Source organism: Sus scrofa, chromosome 2 (assembly GCF_000003025.6).
Source record: "Sus scrofa isolate TJ Tabasco breed Duroc chromosome 2, Sscrofa11.1, whole genome shotgun sequence".
NCBI classification, from domain to species: Eukaryota; Metazoa; Chordata; class Mammalia; order Artiodactyla; family Suidae; genus Sus; species Sus scrofa.
In genome coordinates this window covers 147,551,127-147,576,419 of record NC_010444.4, presented here as the reverse complement: position 1 = coordinate 147,576,419, position 25,293 = coordinate 147,551,127, and the positions used below count along the sequence as shown (strand labels likewise).

Here is a 25,293-nt window from a genome sequence, read left to right as displayed (position 1 = left end):
AAAGTTCAGACAGAAGACAGACTAGAAGTGTATACAAATAATTATATTCTTATCTCTCTACATTTTCTGTAATGCAATAATGCTTTTATTTTTACTTTATAAAAAAGTAAAGAAACAGAAAGTCTGACCCTGAGATCTATGTTCAGGATATTCCTTTGATAAGACAGTAGTGGAAAAACAAGTAAAATCTGAGTTGATTTTATCAAAGAGTATAACTGAGTAACTATTAAGTTCTAAGAACCTGTTAACTCATATTAAGATACACAAATATTGGCACTTCTACTTCTTTTCAAACAAAAGTTTCTCATCTTCCTCTTCATTAATGAGGGGAATTCATGAATGAATACATCATGGAAGAAAACACCCTTAGATTTCTTCGGAGTGGGGGAGAAATATATATATACACATACATAGGTCTCTGAGTTACAAACACCACTGTTATATTTGTACTGTGGCTCTTAGCACAGCAACCACCAGCTAAGCACACCAGAAAATTAGACTATTTAAAAAAAACTTGGGGTTCCCACTGTGGCTCAGTGGATTAAGAACCCAACTAGTTTCCACGAGGATATGGGTTTGATCCCTGGCCTTTCTCAGTGGATTCAAGGATCTGACATTGGGGGGCAGATGCAGCTCAGAGCTGGTGTTGCTGTAGCTGTGGCATAGGCCTCAGATGCAGCTCCGATTTGACCCCAGCCCTAGCCCGGGAACTTCCATAAGCCAACAGTACAGCTGTAAAAAGGAAAAAAAAACCAAAAACTTACTTTTCTAATGGTGACCAACCTAAATAGACAACTGAGGACACTGATGCATTTAAACATTTACTGAGTGTTAACTGAATGCCAAGCATCTTGCTGGGTGATGGAACTACTATGAGCAAGACGGACCTTGCCCTGAGGTCACATGGCTAAGAGATGGAAGTGAAAACAAATCATTATAGTACAAAATATCAAATGGTTAAAAAAAGAGATTAATAATGAAGTAACAAAACTGTGAGAGGTTGAGACAAGACAGTGGTAGAACACAGAAGGCTTTAAAAGTAACTTCTGGCACCTAGCCTACAGCAACTGGGCCAGGGGGCGGACCAAAGGACATAAGAACAAACATGATCCTTAGTATACTAAAACCTGCCCAGAAGTCTTCTGATCAAAATAATGAAATAGTGAATGGCCTCCTCTTTAAACAAATCCCAAAGGACTTTGGAGGCACTCTAATTCTTTGAAGCCACTAAGTACACTTCAGAGAATTATCAGTAGTTCTCAATCTTAAGAACACACCTAAAAAATACTCATTTTACCCTTGCAGTTTATCAGGGAGGTCAAGTCTAACAGTTGCTGCATGGTGATTTTTCTTCCCATCTGAGCAACTGCAGAGATTACTAGTGAAGAGTTAACTTGATAAGGACTGCAAACCTCCAAGAAGTATGTAAACTTTAGAGTTCAACCAAAGTATACCTTGCCCCCGATCACTGACCTAATACAATTACCTCCGTCAGTGAAGGTTACTGCTGCCTTTCCCATCATACTCAGAAATGACATATATTCAATCCTCTAGTGCATTTTTTACATAGACCTTGTTATGGCCTGAACTTACAAAAACTCACATCAGGTCCATGGCTTTCACTAGCATTCCTATTCTATGCATAGGGCCTGCAATGAGAAGCTAGATTTGTCATGCACTACTGGACTGATTATTGTCTAAGTGGCAGAAATGCTTAACTTAATAAGTAAAATATTTTTGCAAAAAGAGTTTAATAAATTTTCATATTACAAAAACATAAAATTTAATCTGTATTTAATGATTCTGGTATACAAAGCACTTTTTAGTCTGCATCATTAATACTTATATTTATCAGGTAGGTAAAAGGCTAATATAATTAACTCTTTTTAATACAGAAAGGTTAGACAATCTCTCCAAAGTCACACAGTGAATGAGATGTAGAACTAGAAACTAAATGCCCTAAGTCACATGATGATGCTCTACTAGAACACACAGAAAATACATAAATTGATGCAACTGTTCAAAAAGGATTGCAAACCCCATCAATTTCTAAAACATATACCAAGACAAATTTATTGCTGTTCATAGCTTTTTTCTTTCTGTTTTATTTAGATACAATTCACATAAGAAGTGTATGATCTTGAAGTGTACACTTACATATATTAAATGATTACCACAATAAGTTTAGTGAACATTCCTCATCTCATATAGAAACAAAAGAAAAAAGTATTTCTCTTCCTGTGATAGAACTCAGGAGATAGTCTCAACTTTCATACGTAACACACAGCAGTGTTGGAGTTCCTGCTGTGGCTCAGCAGGAACGAACCCAACTAGTATCCATGAGGATGTGGGTTCAATCCCTGGCCTCGATCAATGGGTCAAGGACCCTGCGTTGCCATGAGCTGTGGTGTAGGCTGCAGATGTGGCTTAGATCTAACATTGCTGTGGCTGTGGTGTTGGCCAGCAGCTGTAGCTCTGATTCGATCCCTAGCCTGGGAACTTGCATATGCCGCAGGAGCAGCCCTTAAAAAATAAAAAATCTTAAGAAGTGAAAAGAAAAATAAACAAATTTTTTAAAAAGTGAAGAGGACCCCAATCAAGATCTGTGAGTTCAGTCTGTTCATGTAACGGTAGAAATAGAACATAAACTCTTTTCTTTGACTAAGATGGTTTCTCTCCCTCTGCTGCACTGCCAACAAAAATGGTTCTGGGTTTTTCTTTCTTTCTTTCTTTTTTTTTTTTTTTGTCTTTTTGCCTTTTCTAGGGCCGCTGCCACGGCATATGGAGGTTCCCAGGCTAGGAGTCTAATTGGAGCTGTAGCTGCCGGCCTACGCCAGAGCCTCAGCAACTCGGGATCCGTTGAGCTACACCACAGCTCACGGCAATGCCGGATCCTTAACCTACTGAGCGAGGCCAGGGGTCGAACCTGCAACTTCATGGTTCCTAGTCGGATCTGTTAACCACTGAGCCATGACAGGAACTCCGGTACTGGGTTCTTCATAGCCAGTTAAGGAGTCATTTCTTCCAGTCTGTCTGTCTTACCTATAGTAAAAGTAATACATATGTCCCACACCTACAAAAGGCATGCAAGCTAAGAGATAAGCTCTAACAGCACATGATATTTCTAATTTATTAGAATAATCAAATATAAACTAGATTGATTTAGTAATATCCTATTAAATGCCTTCATTTCACTAGTGACAAAGTGCTTAAAAATACCAAAAATTAAAAACTTTTATACATTTAGTTAACTGTAAATTAAGCTAAATAAGAAAGTGCAAGAGGAAAGCATGTACCCAGCCACAGTATGATTCCAACATACCCACTGCAACTACATCATCTGAAAGCATAACAACTGCTCTGAAATGCTATGTTGTAGCAACATGCCAATCTGCCATGAAAATTTTCTTTTTCTTTTTTTTTTTTGTCTTTTTTTTTGCTATTTCTTGGGCCGCTCTCGCGGCATATGGAGGTTCCCAGGCTAGGGGTTGAATCGGAGCTGTAGCCACCGGCCTACACCAGAGCCACAGCAACTCAGGATCCGAGCCGCGTCTGCAACCTACACCACAGCTCACGGCAACGCCGGATCGTCAACCCACTGAGCAAGGGCAGGGACCGAACCCGCAACCTCATGGTTCCTAGTCGGATTCGTTAACCACTGCGCCACGACGGGAACTCCAATTTTCTTGAATCTGGAATATGTAAAAAGTAAATTTACAAATACAACCTACTTCAGCATATTATTTATTACATTTTAGATACAAAATAATCTCCCATGACAATATACTAACAATGAAAATACATATGTTATCTGCATTTGCATTTACTACTTTTTATTAACACTTTCATCCAAAACCCTTACTTAACTGAGTTCGTGATAAATATTTTATTAGTTACTGGAAAGTTATCTATATCATTAAAAGACAAGCAGTGATTTTAGATCTTTTTTAACTGTAAGAAAGCAATAAGATTTTTTTAAAAGAGAAAAGCATGACATATACTTTAAGTTGAACGTACAACTCTAAACAAAAGGGAAACTAAACTCAATCATTTTGAAAGACAATTTTTAGCCATGAAAATTACAGAATATGTACATATAAAGTCAGTACAAAGAGTCAAAAAAAACCTAGTGAAAAACCCACAGTTTGGGTTTAAGTTCCCACCCAAACTAATTTCTGACATTAAGAAAAAAACCAGGGAGTTCCCGTTGTGGCACAGCTGAAACAAATCCAACTAGGAACCATGAGGTTGCAGGTTCAATTCCTGGCCTTGCTCAGTGGGTTAAGAATCCGGTGTTGCCATGGGCTGTGGTGCAGGTCGCAGAGGCGGCTCCGATCCCGAGCTGCTGTGGCTGTGGTGTAGGCTGGCAGCTGTACCTCTGATTTGACCACCAGCCTGGGAATCTCCATATGCCGCAAGTGCAGCCTTAAAAAGCCAAAAAGATAAAGAAAGAAAGAAAAAAAGAAAAAACCAAAAACATTACCCCAAGCAAAACATTTTAGGGAGCTTTGAAAAAAAAGCAGTTCACTATAATATTAAAACTTGTCACCTTCTACCCAAGACAGAAAATATATATTTAATACTTTCAAAAGGATCTCTGTCAACAAACTAAAAACAGGAAGGTAAATTAATACACCTTCTTCTATTTTTAGCCTCTTCCATACAAGGTCAGTTTCAGGAAAGCTACTTCATTATTTCCCACCTTCATCACAATCCATTTCATTTTTGTGCTCCAAAATTATTACTGTAGAAAAAGAATATTCACGTTCAAGAGGCCCATATTCTTCCACACAACCTTCAAGTATGTCCAGAAGTCATTTTCACTTTAACCAGACAATTCCGAGGCCCTTAATGTCCCTTTTATTCATACCTGCACTCTAGTCACACCCCCCTTACCCTCAGAATGCAAATAAATGCCACTTCAGACATCAAAACTCCCCAAACGCTGCCTCCCTTACCCATCCTATCTTCTTCCCAGGGCAGACACAGTGGGCTACAGGTGAGTCTTCTTAGGTGTTGCCATCCCACCCAAGAAACCAATAGGGCAAAACTAAAGTTAGTTAACGGGAAAACTCAGGAGCACAAGCCAACAGAGAAACAGGCAAGCAGCTGTCCCCCTCCCAACAGCCCAGACTTTACCTGCACACGTCCCAAGCGACCCTACTTCCACTGGTGCAAAAACTCAATGTTTCCACTTAAGGGATGTGCCCTAAAGAATCCAAGTCTGCCCGTCTCTTCTCCTACCCCTTTCTTTCAGCCAGAAGGCCTTCCCCTCCACTGGGAAGGTAAGTAACAAGCAGAGGAGAAGAGGGCAAGCGAGGATGCCTTCCCCCAGCCCTCGTTCCCACGAGGCTTAGACGCCTCTTACAGCCTCCTCAGCCCCCCTCCAGCCGGGGGGTTTCAGAGACCACCGAGGCCCAGGGTCCCGCTGCACAGTCTTTCCCTTCGGAAGGGGTTACAAAACCAACACAAAGGCGATACCTCCGCTCTCCGCCCCGAGGGTCCCAATACCATTTCCCCCAAGCCACCGAGGGAGTCCTTCGAAGCAAGCCTCGCACCTCTAAGCCCTCGGCCCAGCGTCTCCAGCGCCCTCTCGGCAGCTCCAGAGCGCATTCCCTCCCTGCCCCTTTCGCCGGGCTCTGGCTCCAAAAAGCCCTGCCGGTGGCCGCTCCTCCAGTAGCATCAGCCGCCGGGGCGACCCCTCCGACCCCCGGTCAAACGTACACAATCTCCCCCCGCCGCCCCCAGTCCCTAAGGGTCGTGAACAATCGCCCGCCCTCCCGGCATCACCAACGCCTCGGACGCCTCAAAAGCCCTTCACACGATGATCAGCTTCCCAGCAATTCCTCAGCCACTTCGATGCCCACGAACCCCTCCAACCGCCTCCTCTTTCACGTCGGTCGTTCCGAACCCCTGGAACTCCTCGGCAGTCGCCGCGGATCCCTCGAGGTCCCCACTCCGCCCTCTCCCCTCGGCTTTTCAACAGGCCCTCGATACTCCGCGTCCCGAGCTTTTCGGCTCCGGAAGAACGCGCTTGGTGAAGACGTCCTGCTTCTCCCCTCAGGATCCGATACTCAAACCTTAAAATCCCTCGAGAGCCCCGCTTTCCCTCTCAGGTCTCCAACGGCGGAGCGGAAATTCCCTCAGTCCTCCCGCCGCCCCTTCGAGCACCCCGACATTTGGGTTTAAAAAGCCCTCGCTGTCCTTGCCCCCCCCCCCCGCCCCGGTCCCGCAGCCGCGCCGCCGCGACGCCCCCGGCTCCCCCCACAATGGAGCGAGTACTACGGCGGAGACGCCGCCGGGACCTCCCGCCGCCGCCCGCCGCCCCGCCCTCCCCTCCCCCACGCCCCCGCGGGCCCCCAACGCCCACGCTCGCCGGCCCCGGCCCAGCCGGGCGCACTCACATCGGCTCCAGTAACTTGGCCAGCCAGGACTTGAGGGCATCCACATCCTCTATGAGCATGGTGCGGGGAAGGCGGGCTCGGCCGCCGCGCTCGTTCCGGCCTGCCGCGGGTCGCCCCTCGCGCCTCCTCACGCCTTCCTCACAGCTCCCGGCGCCCCAGCCCACCCGGCATCTTAAGAGACTTCAACCTACTCCCCCGGCCGGGGCCTAACAGGAACTAACCCAAGAGCCCTCACTCAACCTAGCCCGACGGCTCAGGCGGGCGGGAGGTAGCGTCGAGGGGCGGGCGCGGGAGCCAATCGGAGAGAGAGGGCCGTGCGGACAAAGCCAATGACAAGGCTCGCTCGCCCCGCCCGCCGGTCGTACCCAGTGAAGGAGGAGGGCTATAGCAAGGTAGGTAGAGAGCTTACGTGAACTCCTGGTGCAAGATGGTATCTTGGAGAAGGTGCTGTGGCTCTTAAAGGGACCGCGGCGCCTTTTTTTGACCATGCCGCCGCCCGCCGCGGCGGAATACCGGTGTCTGCTACTGGGAGTGCCTGGGGGAACCCGGTGAGCCCCTCAGCCTGGTTCCTTCCTCTCGTTTTTCCTGGAAACACACATTCCTGTCCCGAAATGACTCAGCTGTAGTAAATCTGCAACCCAACGTGCAATACGTTCACTTTCGACACATTGCACGGAACGCAAATTTTTACTTTTTTTGCCCCCACACACACTCATTTTGCTCGGCGCACATGCTCGTATTTTTTGATGCTGTGCTTAAATTACGCAGACTGCTTTGACAACCATGCCTTGAATTCCAATAATCGTCATTTTTAAAACGTGGCGCAACGGATGTGAAAGACGGAGGCCGTTTCGATTTTACCAGTATTTTTAATATATTCTTTATTGGGAAGAAAAATTATTCCAGTTTTTTTTTAATTCCCTGTTCATTGCATATCTAAAATTTGGTGGAGGTTGTGCAGGGTGAATTTTAGTAAGCACACAAAAAAAAGTGTTTTAAACAATAATTTCTGTAAAAAATTGCAATCACCGAACCAGGCAGTTTGGTCTGTACTAGATGAGAAATTCCTTTTGGAGTTTTGAAATTACTCGCTTGGCACTGGTTTAGAATGTTTGTTCAACAACAAATATTGGGCACCTGCTATGTTCCAGCGCTGGCTAAAGCACTAGAATTCCAGTGGTGAGCAAAACAGAGTCCCTTGTCTTAGAGCTGAACAGTTTATGGGATTGTGCATTATGAACATAACACTTTGAAAAATGCCGGATGGGTCAATCAAAAATAAGCAGGTTTACTACACATATGGAGCAGGTGTATGCAAACTTTCTGTAAAGGGCTAGATAGCAAATAGTTTTGGTTTTGTAGGTCATGAGGTTTCTGGCAACTACTCAACTCTACCCTCTAGGCATGAAACTGGCCATGGATAATATATAAACAAATGACTGTGGCTTTGTACCAATAAAATTCGTATGAAAATTTCAATTTTAGAGAGTTTTCACATGTCACAGCATAGTCTCTTGATTTTTTTTTTCAACTATTTAAAAGTATAAAAGCTGTTGTTACTTCTCAGGTGTCTAGAAACAGGTGCCAACAGGGTTTGGCTGGCGGGCTACAGTTTATGGGCCCCTTACATAGACTAATACACGTGAAATGCACTTAAAAATCATCTAACGAACCTCCTTCACTGACACCTCCTTCCCAACTTTGCAAATGGGGAGAAAAGCCCAGAGAGACTGGTTTGAACAGAAACTACATTCAGATCATCCAAACAGCAAGCCTAGAGCTTTCCCACATTCAGTTGTTGTCTCTTCTTCTTTGAGGCTCATCCACATTTTTCCTTCACTTCTTTCCACTACAAAGATGAAGTGTTACCCCCAAAATGGCAGAAATTTTAAAAAGAAAAATGCAAAAGTGTTTTGATTAAGCCTAAGGTGAGGCAGGAACTTGATGGCATTATAGAGAGGAAACAGGAATTGCCTTTATCACAGTAAATCACTCCTCTGTAATAATTTCAAAGTACTTATTCAAATGCATTTAGAACAAATTTTGCAGGCCTTACTTCAGAGGTGAGGGCGCTGGGATGCTGGCTTCCTGATGATCAAGGGCATTATTTAAACACTCACATTTATAGAGAGTAGAACAGACATGATTACAGTAGTAATATCTGGGTTTGAGGACCCTTGGTAATTTTTTCTTTTCCCCTCTTTTTCTTTCCTTTTTCTTTTTTTTTTTTTGTTTTGTTTTTGTCTTTTTGCCTTTTCTAGGGCCGCTCCCTTGGCACATGGAGGTTTCCAGGCTAGGGGTCGAATCGGAGCTGTAGCCGCTGGCCTACGCCAGAACACAGCAACACAGGATCTGAGCTGTGTCTGCCACCTATACCACAGCTCACCGCAATGCAACGCCAGACCCTTAACCCACTGAGCAAGGGCAGGGACCGAACCCACAACCTCATGGTTGCTAGTTGGATTCGTAAACCACTGTGCCTCCCCTATTTTTCAAATTGTGATATTATTACATATCTTTTCTAAACTGAATAGTTAGCTAGATAGATAGATGGATAAACTAGTATTTTGAATGAAGATATTGAACTCTAAACTGTATCTTGACACAGTAGCATCATATGAATGAGTTGCTTTTCCAGAAGTGGAAGTGGAATACAGTACAATATAATCAGTCCCACTCCCCTTCCCCGTCACTCCATTTGCTAAATAGTTGGTTCAGCTTTGGTCAGTAGCCATGGCCCAGAATTTTCCATATACTTTATTCAGTAGCATCTGTTGCATGACAAAACCAACTCTTCTTCAGCCCATGAATGAATGAGGAATTGATTTCAGTCATTTGGTTATTGGGCTACCCTGAAGGCAATGCATCCATATATGTATTAATTCGACACACCTATTCAGGGCTGATAACCAGGTACCAGATTCTGTGTTCTGGGCCAGGGCAGAGACAAAAGTTTGAGGAGTTACACCCAGTCTCTATCTTTTGGGAGCTCAGATGCGGGGGGACTAATAGGCATTGCAAACAGCAGTCAGAGCCAAGTTGAGTAAATACTCTATGCTGGCCCTAGGCTAGGTATGTTAGGTACCCCTGAGTAGTACAATAGTAGACAAGATTCATACACAAGAACGTTGCATCCCAGGAAGTTCATGAAGCTGATGCGTGGAAAGGCCCAGCCCTGGCCATCTGGATTTGATTCCAAAGCCTACACCTATAATCTTCATTTGGCCACTTCGGTCACAAACGCCGACGTTTGAACTCTAGGGCTCATTCAAAATTCACTCAGTAACTATGTATTGAGTCCATTTCCATCTAACAGTCACTGTTATTGGATAAAATGGAGGAAGACTGATTTTATTTACTATTTCTTTATTTATTGTCTTGTTAGGGCCACACTGGCAGCATATGGAGGTTCCCAGGCTAGGGATCGAATTGGAGCTATAGCTGCTGGCTTATACCACAGCCCCAGCAACATGGGATCGGAGCCGCATCTGCAACCTAGACCACAGCTCATGGCAAAGCCGGATCCTTAACCCACTGAGCGGGCAAGGGATCAAACCCAAGTCCTCATGGATGCTAGTCGGGTTCGTTAACCACTGAGCCACGATGGGAACTCCAGAGGAAGACTGATTTTAAATAAATGTTCTTCGCTTAGTTAAGGTGGATTTTAAAATGGATACTTAAAAGGAGTTCCGGTTGTGGCTCCATGGTAACAAACCTGACCAGTATCCATGAGGATGCAGGTTTGATCTCTGGCTCTGCTCAGGGGATTAAGGACCTTGAGTTGCTGTGTGGTTGTGGTGTAAACTGCAGGCAGATGTGGCTGTAATTCAGCCCCTAGCCTGGGAACTTCCATATACCATGAATGTGACCCTGAAAAAAAGCAAAAAGCAAAAAAATGAAATAAAAAGATACTTTTAAAAAATTGACTTTTTTTTTTTTTCTGTCTTTTTAGGGCCGCACCCATGGCATATGGAGATTCCCAGGCCAAGGGTCGAATCGGAGCTATAGCTGCCAGCCTACACCACAGCCACAGCAACACAGGATGCGAGCTGTGTCTGCGACCTACACCTCAGCTCACTGAGTGGGCCAGGGATCAAACTCTCATCCTCATGGATACCAGTCTGATTCGTTAACCACTGAGCCACAAAGGGAACTCCAAAATATTGACTTTTCTCTCAGTTTATTTTCACAGGAGGAGAAAGCAAGTGATGCCCATTTATCCAAGAAAAAAAGAGATTATTAATATGGGGCATTGAAAAGAGAGAGTGACTACAAGAAGAAAAGATACCTAAATCATCCTTCTTCAAACCAAGTTCACTTTCTTGGCTGAAGGATAACTATGCCTCCACCAGGAAGAACTACCAATGGTGTCATTTCATACATGTCGACAGAGGTAGTCAGGTCTTCCAAAATTGGAGTGTATCATGCCCACTTTGGGGGTTGGTTGGTTGGTTTGGTTTTGGTCCTTATTCTCCACCCTGTGGCTAAGAATGTCCCAGATGTACAATGAGAGAAGTCGAGAGTCATTTTTCTCTGTTTACTCTGTGAAATTTACAATCATAATATGCTTCTTTTACTTGTTAAATTAAGCTTTGTTAGAATTTCAAACTAGGAAGCTCATGCTTATGAACAGACCCTCTCGTGTCTACACATTTGTAGAAGCTCAGCTAATTCAACAACGTAATTATCAAAATGTCAGTCTCTCCTGAGTTTGGGTCACCTGGAGCAGCCCACCTGCTCCGAGAAGAGTCACATCAATAAAAGTCACTTGAATCTTAGTTATGCAAAGGGAACGTGAGTTGGCAGACAAATAGTCATTCAATCAGAACAGTCTCTCTTCTACAAAACACAATGTAGATTTGTTTTCTTAGGAGAACTTTCTTATAAAGAGCTTTTTTTTAAGAAAAAAATTGCTTCAGTAGTTCCCGCTGTGGACAATATGATTGGTAGTGACTCTGGAGCCCTGGGATGAAGGTTTGATCCCCAGCCTGGCACAGTGGGTTAAGGATCCATTGTTGCTGCAGCTGCAGCATAGATCACAACTGCAGCTGCCGTGCAGCAGGTTGAGGTTGCCTCTGAGGCAGCAAGGCTTCAATCCCTGGCCCAGCACACTGGTTTAAGGATGCAGGGTTGCCGCAGCTGTGGTGTAGGTTCCAACTGCAGTTTGGATTTGATCCCCGGCCCAGGAATTTTCATAGGCTATGGAGACAGCTGGGGAAAAAAAAAAAAAAAAAAGAGTGGCTAGTATAAAAAAGTGACAATGCTAAATACTCATAAGGATACAAAAAAACTAAATTGCTCATACTTTGCGGATGTAATATAAAATAGTACAGCTACTCTGAAAAACATTGGTGTTTTCTCTCAAAACTAAACATACGGAATTCCTGTTGTGGCTCAGCACATTAAGAATCCAACTAGAATCCATGAGGATGCAGGTTAGATCCCTGGCCTGGCTCAGTGGGTTACAGATCCAGTGTTGCCACAAGCTGGGGCATAGGTAGCAGATGAGGCTCGGAGCTGGCGTTGCTGTGGCTGTGATGTAGGCTGACAACTGCAGCTCTGATTCGATCCCTAGCCCAGGAACTTCCATATGCTGCAGGTGTGGCCCTGGGGGGGAAAAAAAAAGACAATAACCAAAAAAACCTAAACATGCAACTACCATATGACCCATCAATTACACTCCTGGCATTTATCCCAGAGAAGTAGAAACATGTTCACTCACAAAAACCTATGCACAAATGTTATAGCAGCTTTATTTATAGTAGCCAGAATGAGAATCATCCATCAGTTCAAACGACACCAGGTGAATGGTGAACCTGTGTGATGCACACATACCCTGGAATGATACTCCATGCTTCCCTCCAGCAAGGAAGGAGTTACTGATACATGCCACAATTTGGATGACTTATGATGAGTAAGGAAAAAAGCCAATCCCCAAAGTTTATATATTATATGGTTCCATTTATATAACACTTGAAAATGACATAATTTAGGAACAGAGGTCAGAGGTGGGGGTGTGGAGGGAAAGGAGGGGTCGTTATTAAAGGGCAGCATGAAGGATCCTTGCTGTGCTGGAACTGCTTTGTATCTTGGCTGTGGGTATGGACACAGAAACCACAGAGGTGATAACATTGTATAGAATTATACACACATAGATGCACAAATGAATACGCATAAAACATGTCAGATTATACTATACTAGAGTTTTACAAATGTTACCACTGGGGGAAGTCAGGAGAAGTGTGTGGAAAGCCCTCCCTGCATTGTTTCTTACAACTGCATAAGACTCTGCAAATACATCAAATTTTTTTTTAAAGTTGCTTTGGAGTTCCCACTGTGGCTCAGTGGATTACTGATCTGGCTTGTCTCCGTGGAGGCGTTGGTTTGATCCCCAGCCTGGCACAGTGAGGTAAGGATATGGCATTGCATGGCCACAGCTATGGCACAGGTCACAGCTCCAGCTCAGATTTGATCCCTGGCAGGGAAACTTCCTTATGCCTGTGGGGGCAGCCAAAAAAAGACCAGAAAAAAAAAAGTTGCTCACACATTCAGAGCAGTGTTAACAGGGAGGAAAGGTTGAAAGTGGCATCTCTGGGTGCGTGCATGCCTGATACAGTCCTTGCCCCACCCTCTGACGGTTTCCTGGGGACCCAGGTTAGGAGCTATCCTGGCAGATTAGCAAAGCATCCAGGAGAAATGTGCAAAGCTCCATTGCAGTAGCGAAAAAATTTTTTTTCTCTTTAGGGCCACACCCATGGCATATGGAGGTTTCCAGGCGAGGGGTCGAATCGGAGCTACAGCTGTCGGCCTATGCCACAGCCGCACCAGACCCTTAACCCACCGAGCAAGGCCAGGGATCAAATCCACAACCTCATGGTTACTAGTCAGATGCATTTACACTGCGCCAGCCCCGGTGCTCTCCTCTGGTCACTATTCTGATACTAGAAGACCACAGCCCTCCCTTCCTTAGATTGAATAAGGCCCCAGGATTTGGACAGATCACATAATAATAACTCATACTCCTTGTGTGCCAGGCACTCTGCCAACCCACTTTGCATGGATTAGCCTCTTTCAGTTCCTGCCTTCAGCCTTTCTTTCTTTCAGGAAATATTGATTGCAGACCTATCATTGTTCTAGGCTCTGGGGATACAGCAGTGGAAAAAAAAATAGGCATTCTCTTGAAGACCTATTCTGGCAGGAGGTGAATGATGACAAATAAACAACGCTATCATGTGTCAGGTGGAATACGTTCTGTACAGAAGAATAAGGCAAAATGAGGGGAGAGAGAGTGATGGGGAAGTTCAAGGACTCCGAGCAGAGCAGTGGTCTGGAGGTAGTCAGGTCACGTGGATACGTGAGAAAAGAGCTTTCCAGGGCGTGCAAAGACCCTGAGGCAAGAACTAATTTGGCAAGTCTGAGGAAAGCAGGAGAGCTCTGGGGCTGGAGCAGAGTGAGCCAGGGGCTAGAGAAGTAGTTAGAAGACCCATCACGCAGGACTTGACTGGCCATTGTAATAAGGACTTTGAATTTTTATTCTGAGTGAGACTGAAAGACACTGAAGGGTTTTTGTCTTTTGTGGGTTTTTTTTTTTTTTTTTTTTGTCTTCTGTCTTTCATCTTTTTAGGTCCTCACCCTCGGCATTTGGAGGCTCCCAGGCTAGGGGTTGAATCAGAGCTGTAACTGCCGGCCTACCCCACAGCCCAGCAACACAGAATCTGAGCCACATCTGTGGCTACACCAGAGCTCATAGCAATGCTGGATTCTTAACCCACTGAGCAAGGCCAGGGATCGAACCTGTGTCCTCATGAATGCTAGTCAGATTCGTTTCCACTGAGCCATGATGGGAACACTGACACTGAAGGTTTTAAAGAAAGGAATAAAATTATCTGGCTTAGTTTTTTAAGTAGGATCACAGTGGCTGCTTTATGGTTATCAGATTGGAGGGGACACAAGAGAAGGTAGAAAGGCCAGTCAGGAAGCAAAATTGCACGCAAGATACGACAGCGGTTTGGACTAGGCAAGCGCTGAGGTGGTAAGAAGTTGGATGCTGTATATATTTTGAGGTTAGACTCAGTGACTTTTAGTGACAGATGAGTTGTGGTATGAAACACAAAGGAGTCAAGGATGACACCAAGGGTTTGGCCTGAGATGGGGAATATGAGGGAAGAGCAGATTTGGAGAGTGGTTGGTGGACATTGAATTCAGTTTGGGACTTAAATTAGGCCTTAGACGTTGTCTTAGACATAGGACACAGCGGTAGCCAGCCTCTGAGATGCCCCGAGCCTTACCTCCTAGGAGTCACACCCCTGTGGACTTTGCTCTCACAGTGGATCAGGCCTTGTCTGGGTGCCCAGGAGATCACACTGCAAGTGATGCCATTGACTCCAAGCCTAGGATAAAAAGCACTGCAGCTCCTATTTTGTTTTTAATTGCTTTCTTGCTTTTTAGGGCTTCAGGTGCGGCATATGGAAGTTCCCAGGCTACGGGTCGAATCAGAGCTACAGCTGCCAGCTACACCAAAGCCACAGCAATTCCAGACCCAAGCTGCATCTGTGGCCCTACACCACAGTTCATGGCAATGCTGGATCCTTAACCCACTAAGTGAGGCCAGGGATTGAACCTGTGTCCTCATGGATGCAAGTCAGATTTGTTTCCAACTGAGCTACAGCAGGAACTCCTGTAGCTCCTGTTCTGGGGAAAGCCAGTCACCATGTCAAAAGGCACTCAATCAACACTGTTTTTTTCTTTTTTTGTCTTTTTATGGCCACACCCAAAGCATATGGAAGTTTCCAGGCTAGGGTTGGAGTCAGAGCTACAGCTGCCAGCCACAATAATGCCAGATCCACGCTGCGCCTGCAACCTACATCACAGCTCATGGCAACACCAGATTCTTAACTCACTGAGCGAAGCCACTGTGTCCTCATGGGTGCTAGTCAGATTCGTTACCCCTGAGCCACAACAGGAGCTCCCTCAATCAACACTTTGGAGAGGTCCACATTGAGAGGAACTGAGGCTTTTTAAACCAATAGCCAGGGCTAACTCTCTAGCCTTGCGAGTGAGCCGTGTTAGAAACATCTTCCAGCCCCAGTCAAACCCTCAGATGATGTAGCCCTGGTCAGCATCTCACTGCAATTTCATGAAAGCCCCAAGCCAGAACTACCCAGTCAAGCTGCTCCCAAACTCCTGACCTACAGAAACTGTGAGAGGTGATAAATGGTTATTGTTGTTTTAAGCCACTACATTTTGGGGTAATTTGTTAGGCATAACAGAGGATTAATATAAAAATTCTCGTAGAGATGTTTAGTAGAGAGATGGATCTAAGACAGGGATTAGCTTGGTGTTAAAAATGAGGGGCCCATCAGCATGTGACGTGTGGATAAGATTATCTAGGAAGTGAGTACGTAGCAGGAAAGGCCAGTAGGGCATTCTCCTCCTTAGAAGGAAGGGGAATGCTATCTGGTAAAGTAAACTGAGAAGCAGGGCCAGTGAGGAAGAAGAACAGAGGGAGAAGAATTGTCTTAGGAAAGGTGGAGTTTTCAACTGTGTCAAATGAACTTCTTAACATCAAGAGAGATAAGGATACAAAACTGACCATTGGGGAGTTCCCGTCATGGCATAGCAAGTTTGGAATGGGGGTGGGGGGTATCCAAAGTCAGGCAGTCTGGTACTAGAGCCCAAATTCTCAGACACTATATAGAATAGCATTTAGAGGAAGATGCTGACTTCTGGCCTCTAGGATAATAGGAGCTTGACCAATTAATAGGGAGTAAAAAAGTAGGACCATGGATTTTCTGCTGTGGCGCAGCAGAAACGAATCCAACTAGGAACCACGAGGTTGCAGGTTTGATCCCAGGCCCTTGCTCAGTGGCTTAAGGATCGGGCGTTGCTGTGAGCTGTGGTGTAGGTCACAGATGCTGCTCAGATCCCGTGTCGCTGTGGCTGTGGTGAAGGCAGGCAGCTGTAGCTCTGATTTGACCCCTAGCCTGGGAACCGCCATATGCCAAGGCTTCGGGCCTAAAAAGGCAAAACAAAAAAAGCAGGACCATGATTGTACAACCAATTTCTATAGTTTACCCCACTTTCCATTTCACTAATACTGCAAAAAGGAGACGTAAATGTTGTAAATGCACAAAAATCTTAAAAATAGTCACAGAAATGGGATCCCAATAACAGGTGATTCGCTGTCTTTACCTGTTTCTTCGCTTTTTTCCTTTCCCCTTCCTCTTTTCCATCTGTCTATCCCTCCTCCCCTCCTTCCTTCCTCCTGTGTCTTAAGAAGCCCCAGACCCCTTCATACCGGTGATGGAAATGGTAGCAGCAGTTTGGATAGGAAGGCTATTTCGGAACAACCACAGGAGCGTCTTGATGACTCAGCTGTCACGTTGCCCGTAGGACTCCATGACCCGGCTGGCAAAGCTCTGCGGAATGTTGACGGGAGCAGCCTGAAGCACGTGGGTCCAGAGACTGGTGTGGCGTAGCATGACTGAGGCATTTCTAATTCCCGAGAATTACAAGTATCGCCACCTTAGGAGAAATCCAGGCCGCGGGGATTGTGCAAAATTTTAGTACTTGAGAAGTGCAACGTTTCTAATTTGGTTACGTTTTTCTAAATACAAAAGCTCCCTGATAAACATGGCTACTTGTTCCTAGCTCGTGTCCATCAGATTTAGAATTCCCATTAACTGCCTTAGTCTGTCTGGGCTGTTAGAACAAAATTCAACAGACTAGGTGCCTTAAAAACAATAGAAGTTTATTTTGCGCAGTTCTGGAGGTGGAGAGTCTAATGTTAGGGTGCCAGCATGGCTGGGTGAGGGCCTTCTTCCAGGCCGAACCCTTCTTTTTGTATCCTAACACGGTGGAGAGAGGCGGGGGGCTTCTGGGTTCTCCTTTATAAGAGCATTAATCCCAGGCAAAAGGGCTTCACCCTCCTGACCTAAGCACCTTGCAGATCTTAATACCATCACACTGGGCATTAGGATTCAACTAATGTTGAGTGTGTGGGAAGACAAAACATTCAGATCACAGCAGCGATCAAACTGACTTCCTTCTTCCTCCCCTCCTTCCTTCTTTCCATGGCCATACCCGCAGCACATAGAAGTTCCCAGGCCAGGGACCGATTCCAGGCCACAGCTGCAACCAACACCACAGCCGCAGCAACGCCAGATCCTTTTAGCCGGGGATCAAACCCAAACTTCCGCATGGATCTGAGCCACTCAGTCAGATTATTAACCCACTGTGCCATGGTGGGAACTCCTCTTTCTTTTTTTCTTTTGGTCTTTTTAGGGCCACACCCACTGCATACGGAGGTTCCCAGGCTAGGGGTCAGATCAGAGCTGTAGCTGCCAGCCTACACCACAGCCATAGCAACATAGGATCCGAGCCATGTCTGCGACCTACACCGAAGCTCACGGCAATGCTGAATCTGTAACCCACTCAGCGAGGCCAGGGATCGAACCTGTGTCCTCATGGGTGCTAGTCAGATTCGTTTCCACTGAGCCACGGTGGGAACTCTGGAACTCCGCTTTCTTTCTCTTTAGCTTAATTTCTTGAGCACTTAGACCATGAGCCACTCGTTGGGATAATCACCTTGCTTGGTAGCGCTCATTTTCCATTCTCAGCTAGATATGAGGATCCAGTGTCATCCCAAGGTTGAAGGAGCAGAGCTAGCACGGGACAGAGGTTCGGATCAGACCCAGGCTTCTTATTCCAAAGCCAGTGAGCACAAGCACTGCACACACTGTCTCTGCTGCCCAGTGCTGCCAGAGGTTGCACACAGAGCAGCCCTGGGATCAGCCGAGGTCCATAAACCCTAGAAAGCTCTTTCCTTCTCTTTCAACTCATTGCCTGTGTCAGAAAGAAAAATCTGTTTGCTGTTTGTGAAACAATAAAAGTAAAGGCACAACCCTAACGTTGGAAATGAAACCATTTTGAAAGCAAAAGATGTCTAATAGGGTAAGTGACAACCACATTTACTGATGGCACATGTTTGTCGAACAGATGTAGGAAAGTACATGCCCACATGTATTCCTTGGCCTGCCTTGTATAAAGTTTGGGAAGTTAGGTCAATATGCATGAAAAACAAATATAAAGAGACTCAGAGACAAGCCAAAGCTAATTATAGTTTTATGGATCTAAATTTAGAAATGTTGATTCAATTGGCTTGAGTAGAGTGGTGGAAAAAACGAAGCAAAACAAGGAGCAAGTGAGTCTGTTGTGGAATTTTGAAGAATGAGGACAACATGGTTTGAGAGTTGTTGACGGTCTCTCACACAATTATACAGCAATAAGCAGTTCAGTTAGGCTAGGAAAGATTATTAGGGGGTGTAGGCAAGCTTTTTCTATTTTAATTAAATAGAAAATGTTTCTGGACCAATTTTCCCAAAATAATAACAAAAAATAGCTGACATTTCAAAGTGCTTACTGTATTTTATATATGTATATATATATATGCCCATATACATATTACTCTCTAATCTTCATAGCAATCCTATGAGGTACTATTACCACCTTTATTTTATAGAGTGGTTAATTGAATTGCCAGAGGTCACCCAGCTAGTAAATGATGAACTTCGTCTCTGATTCAGAGCTTGAGTTCTTATCCACTATCCTATCTTTCTAACTTCATTTATCTAGAGGGGGTATTCCACATGGGATAGCAAAGAATCGACAATTCCCAAATAAAAGGCCACATTACTCAGCTGTAATAACTTTGATTTTCTATCTTTTCACTCTGTCCAGCTTTCCCCACCCTGACTGCCACCCCCATCGTCTAAACCACCATCACCTCTGACCTGGACAAGGGCAATAGACTTCTGCTTCCACTTTTGCTCCCTTCCAGTCCTTTTTGAGAATTTTTTGTTTTGTTTTGTTTTTTTTGCCTTTTCTAGAGCCGCTCCTGTGGCATATGGAGGTTCCCAGGCTAGGGGTCTAACCAGAGCTGCAGCAACACCTGATCCCAGCCGCGTCTGCGACCTACACCACAGCTCACGGCAGCGCCGGATCCTTAACCCACTGAGCAAGGGCAGGGATCGAACCCGCAACCTCATGGTTCCTAGTTGGATTCGTTAACCACTGCGCCACAACGGGAACTGCCGAGAATTATTTTTACAAGACACAAATAGGACCATGTCCCTTCCTCACTTACAACGCTTCCAGGTCCTCCCATTGCTCCCACTGATTCAATGTTTGCATCTTCCGGCAGATGTAAGCTCTCCGGACGAGGTAACTGTGCTTGCGTTGTTCAAGTCTTGTATCTTCAATATCTGGCATAGGGCCTTGTCCATAGTAAAAGCTCAACAAATTAGTTCAGTGAATGAAAACCAAATGACCCTTGGGAAAAAAAGAGTAGTTGTCGCTGAAACTCTAAAATTAGTAAGGATGAAGTTGGAGGCATATAGGTAGAGCTTTCATGTTTTGTCATCACAGGTACTTGTTTATTTTTTTCTTTAAGGGCACATGCCCTTTAAACTGTAAGCTCCATGAGGGCGGCGGCCACGTCTGTGTTGTTACCTGTGTTCCCTACTATGTCCTACCTCGCTGTCATGTTCACAGGTGCTTAATATTTCTTGTATGAACAATTTCAGTTACCGACGCAGACTGGAAGCTGATGAGTCAAAGATGACAAATGGTACTGGTTAGGGCAGAATTGGAATAGGAAAGCCTAACTATAGTTATAACAGCTGTGGATGATAAGGATTCTTTCATTCATTCAATATGTATTTACAAGGCACCTACTATGTGCCAGACACTATGTGCTAGGCAGCCTCTGCTGTCATGGAGCTTACATCTAACGATAAACCAACAGGCACTTCAAATTCAGTAAGATAATTTTCCCAAGGGAGGGGAGGAAGGCAGCGCTTCAGCAAACATCTAGGAAGGGACATTCAACCCAGATCTGGGCTGTCAGGGAGTGACGTCTAAATAGTTAGTAGCTAAAGGAGGAGGGTGTGGTAAGTGATGGAGAGTATTTTTATGTGTGAGAGCACAAAGGTGGGAGAGCCATTGGTAGGTTCTCTATAATCTAAAGTTCCTTCTTAACTTCCTTTCATCTAATAAATTTTCAGTGAGCCCATACCATGTGCCAGGCATTGTTTTAGACCATCGTTAAATTTGTATTTCAAAACTAGTGGTTCAAGAGTTCCTTGGGAGCTCAGCAGGTTAAGGATCAGCATGGATCCCTGACCCTAGAACTTCTGCAAGCTGAGGGTGTGGCCAAAAAGCAAACAAACAAAGAAATAAAAACTAGTGGTTGAAAAATGTAAACATAATATATATATTACACATATATAACAACATTTTTATTAAAGAAATCCCCTCTCCCAGTTTTTTGCTTTTTCCTTGTTTTTTTTTTTTTTTGTATTTATTTATTTTTCTGATGTACAGCATGGGGACCCAGTTACATGCTTTTTCCTGCTGCACCTGTAGCACATGGAAGTTCCTGGACTAAGGGTCTAACTGTAGCTGCAAGCTGCGGTCTACACCACAGCCGTGGCAACACTAAATCCAAGCCACATCAGCAAACCACACTGCAGCTTGCCACAACCCTGGGATTCTTAACCCACTGAGCAAGGCCAGGAATGGACCTCTCATCCTCATGGGCAAACTCCCCCCCACCCACTTATTCTTTTAGGAAGACACACTTCTGGTCTGGGCACACCCAGCTCCTCCAAGTGCTTTGTAGATGCTTAATAAATGTTAACAAATTATAAAGGAACGCAGGTGAGAGTAATAATCTGACTACCAGAAAGTAAAAATCTTGGATCAGCGCTTTTCAATCAATCTTTCTTTGATGATGGAAATGTTTTATATCCACCCTCGCTGTCCGGATATGGAACAACTAGCCATGTGGACTTTCTACATGAAAAGTGGCATTAGTGCGACTGAAGAACTACATTTAAAATTTTATTTTATTATTATTATTTTGTCTTCTTGCTATTTCTTTGGGCCGCTCCCGCGGCATATGGAGGTTCCCAGGCTAGGGGTCGAATCGGAGCTGTAGCCACCGGCCTACGTCAGAGCCACAGCAACGCGGGATCCGAGCCGCATCTGCAACCTACACCACAGCTCACGCAACGCCGGATCGTTAACCCACTGAGCAAGAGCAGGGACCGAACCCGAGGAACCTCATGGTTCCTGGTCGGATTCGTTAACCACTGCGCCACGACGGGAACTCCTAAATTTTATTTTAAACTGGTTAATTTAAATAGCCATTTATGGCTAGTAACCAGTACTTCAGACAACAGAGTCTTGGTAAGATGAACCAGTCTGAGCCGGGCACTGGGAGCAGGTAGGTTTCCACCCTTTCCTTTAAAAAAAATGTAAAAAATGAGGATTGTTAATACATGGCTATAAAATGTCTAAATTTTGGATTTTGAATTGGATTGTGATGATCATTGTATAACTACAGGTGTGATAAATTCACTAAGAAATAAAAAAAATTTTTTTGGATTTTGAATGCCACCAACAGTCGTAAACATGTCATAGTTAGCACCTCAGTCCCTGAAGACGACTACAACTTGCGTCCAGGCATCCAGACAAGCCACCTAACCCAGCTCCATAAGGTGAAAAGGTTGGTGGCCCGGGATCTCTACGTCACTCAGGGCGCGCTCACAGCGATCTGCGACCCCGAACTGCATCATGGGCTTTGTAGTTCAACATACACGTGACGTCACTACCGGTTCCCCCCGGGGGGGTGTGTGGCTGGACTTAGACTTCCGGTGGCTTTGTTGTTCTCTGGGAAATGTAGTCAATACGTGCCTGCTGGACGTGGGCTCTAGGGTTCTGGGAACTACAACTCCCAGCAGGCCACGAGGTGGCCCCGGAGGTAGTTAGAGAGCCGGTGATTGCCTCATCAGGTGTGAAGCGTGTGCTTCAGGGAGGTGGTGGGCCTGACTCCCGCGAGAGGGAGGGAAGAAGTTGTAACCACTCCTTTGAGGGGGGTCCTCGAGGTCGCTGTCGTGGGTTTGTGCAGTCGGCTGGGCGGCGCCATGGCGGTAAGTTTTGGCGGGAAGAGGGTCCGCGCGGCCGGACTGCCTGCTTTTGCCAGTGTAGGGGCGCCGTGTGGTAGCCGCTGTCCTGAGGGAAAACCCTTTTCTAAAGAAAAAGGAGGCCTTGCCCCCCGCGTTTAAGGCTTGGCCGTTGTGAGCATGTGCCTTTTCTTGCTAGCTGACGAGGCGCTAAGGTTTTTAGCTTTAAAGACTGTTTAACGTCACGCGTTATTTCACCAAAGGTTCTAAAAACTGATTTGGAGAGAGAGGAGTATGGAGCATTGACGACTCCTTCAAACAGAAAATTACGCAGCGCCTCTTTGTAGACAGAAGTTCCTGCCTTCATGGTGTTTAGTTTATGCGTGCTACATTCTGAAGTATGTGGTTTAAAAAAAAAAAATGTGTGTGCAGTGTGTCAGGTGCCGCTCTGTGCAGTAGAAACGAATAGAGCAGGGAGGGGGCATGTAGAAGCCCGCGCTGAGAAGGTGGCATTTGGGCCGAAAGCGGGTAAGGAGTAAGCCGTGCACCTGTGCAGAGGAAGAGCTTTCCGGACGGCGGCAGCAGTGCGAGTGAGGAACCGGGCGGGCTGTGCGGCCAGAGGGGTCCTCCGGGGGAGGTGGTGTGGACGGCCTGTGTTTGTGTGTCGCCTGGCGGTGGAGGTGGAGGACTGAGCCCTGGGAGGGTGTAGATCCTGGGAAGCCTCGTAGGTTGCTGATCAGGAAAGCATGGCTCAGTGGAAACGAACCTGACTGGCATCCCTGAGGACGCAGGTTCGGTCCCTGGCCTCGCTCAGTGCGTTAGGGATCCGGCTTTGCCCAGACCTGTGGTGTAGGTCGCAGAGGCGGCACGGATGGATCTGGCGTGGCTGTGGCTGTGCTGTAGGCCGGCGGCTACAGCTCCAATTGGACCCCAAGCCTGGGAACCTCCATGTACCGCCGGGTGCGGTCCTAAAAGGACCAAAAAAAAAAGGGGGGGGGAAGGGAGGGGCTACGGCCAACTCTTTTGAGGAATTATGCAAAGGAGACTAGAATGGGGGTGAAGGTTGAAAGAGGGCTTTTTTTTTTTTTTTTTTTTTTTTTTTTTTAAGAAAGGAGGAATTATATAGTGCTTGTATGCTTATGGCAGTTGCCCTGCAGGAAGGGAAAATTTATGCAGATCTTTTGTAGAGGACACCTATTGCTGGAGTGATGTTCCTGAACAGAAGAGAGGGGGTGAGATCTCATTTTAGAAGTAGAATTTTAATTCATTTGATCCCATTCTGGAGATCATTCTCTTAATCACTGTACTGTTTGCAATTGTAAACTAATTGGGTAATTTATTTTGCAAGCACACTCCTTTAACGAAAGTTTTCCACTTCTTTCTGGGAGAAACCTTACCAATAGTATAAGATAGTAAACATAGAATAGCATGGATATAAAATTAGTTTTTATGTTATAATTAAATTTGTAAAAAGAGCAAACAATATAATTTTCTTTATATCCTGGGAATGTTTATTTTATAGCACTTTTGACAGTTTTAATCCCTTTAGTTACATATCAGACTTGTAGACAGGGCCTGGGGATGTGATGTAATAAGGATAATATCCTTATTTTATCAATATAATTTTATTTTTAAAATTTTCATTTGGGGAGTTCCTTTTGCGGCACAACAGAAACGAACCTGACTGGTATCCATGAGGATGTGGGTTCGATCCCTGGCCTTAATGAGTGGGTTGGGGACCTGAGCTGTGGTGTAGGTCGCAGACATGGCTCTTGGATCCCGAGTTGCTATGGCTGTGGTGTAGGCTGACAGCTACAGATCCGCATCAGTCCCTAATGTGGGAAGTTACACATGCTACAGGTGCGGCCCTAAAAAACAAATAAATAAATAAAGCTAATTTAAAAAAATTTTATTTTGGTAAATTTAAATATTGAGCCAAGTAGAGATAATAACAATATTATGTACTTACATATACCCATCACTCAACTTCAATAATTGGTATTTCAGGCCCAGTCTTCTTTCATTCCCACCTTTGCCAGGCCCTGAAATGCCATTTTTGACACATAATAAAAAGTACATGATATCTAGTTGTCTTTCTGTAGTAATGATTATAGCATTATTGAAATTTTACCATGGGTCCAGCACCATGTTAAGTCCTTCCTTTTTTTTTTTCCTGTTTTCCTTTTAGAGCCACACCTGTAGCTTATGGAAGTTCCCAGGCTAGGATTTGAATTGGAGCTGCAGCTGTTGACGTATGTCACAGCCACATCAATGTGGGACCCGAGCTGCATCTGTGACTAACACTGCAGCTTGTGGCAATGCTGGATCCTTTACCCACTGAGCAAGGCGGGGTTCAAACCCGTGTCCTCATGGATACGAGTTGGATTCTTAACCTGCTGAGCCATGACGGGAACTCCATATCTTTTAATCCTCATAATAACAGTACAAGGTAGGAGTTCTCTGTTGGCTCAGCAGGTTAAGGGTCCAGTGTTGTCAGTGCTGTGGCTCAGGTCACTGCTGTGGCATAGGTTTGATCTCTGCCTTGGGAATGCGGCATGGCCAGAAAAATAGCACAAGGTAGATGCATTTAATTTCCTCACCTTATAGATAGGTAGAGAAATGGGGGCTTAAAGAGGTTAAGGGACTTGTCTAGGATTCTACAGCTGGTAGTTGGTGGAGCTGGGATATGGCCAGAGTACAAGAGAAAAGCAGAAACAAAAGATGAGTGTTTTCGTCCGGCCTGACCATTTGCTGGCATGATGATCTCTGAGCTTTGGGTTCATCGTCTTTATCAGTGGTCTGGTCCCTCCCTAAGGTGAGTGTTGCCCCCTCTCAGGGTTGTTGTTAATATCAAATAAGTTAATGTTCGTAAAAGTTTTAAGAACTGCAGAATACTATGAGTATATGAAAAAGTTTATTATCTG

General features: G+C 45.1%; 2 protein-coding genes across 2 annotated transcripts in view; one reads left to right on the top strand and one right to left on the bottom strand.

Moving 5' to 3' along the window:
- The window catches only part of RBM27 (RNA binding motif protein 27), a 74,482-nt gene extending 67,824 nt beyond the window's left edge, over positions 1–6,658 (bottom strand). The window contains 1 exon segment of the mRNA XM_003124070.6: positions 6,405–6,658. Within this exon segment, the coding sequence (XP_003124118.3) occupies positions 6,405–6,463 (59 nt within the window). The 5' untranslated portion in view covers positions 6,464–6,658.
- Positions 22,223–25,293, top strand: part of LARS (leucyl-tRNA synthetase) — a 74,066-nt gene continuing 70,995 nt past the window's right edge. The window contains 1 exon segment of the mRNA XM_021084961.1: positions 22,223–22,396. Within this exon segment, the coding sequence (XP_020940620.1) occupies positions 22,391–22,396 (6 nt within the window). The 5' untranslated portion in view covers positions 22,223–22,390.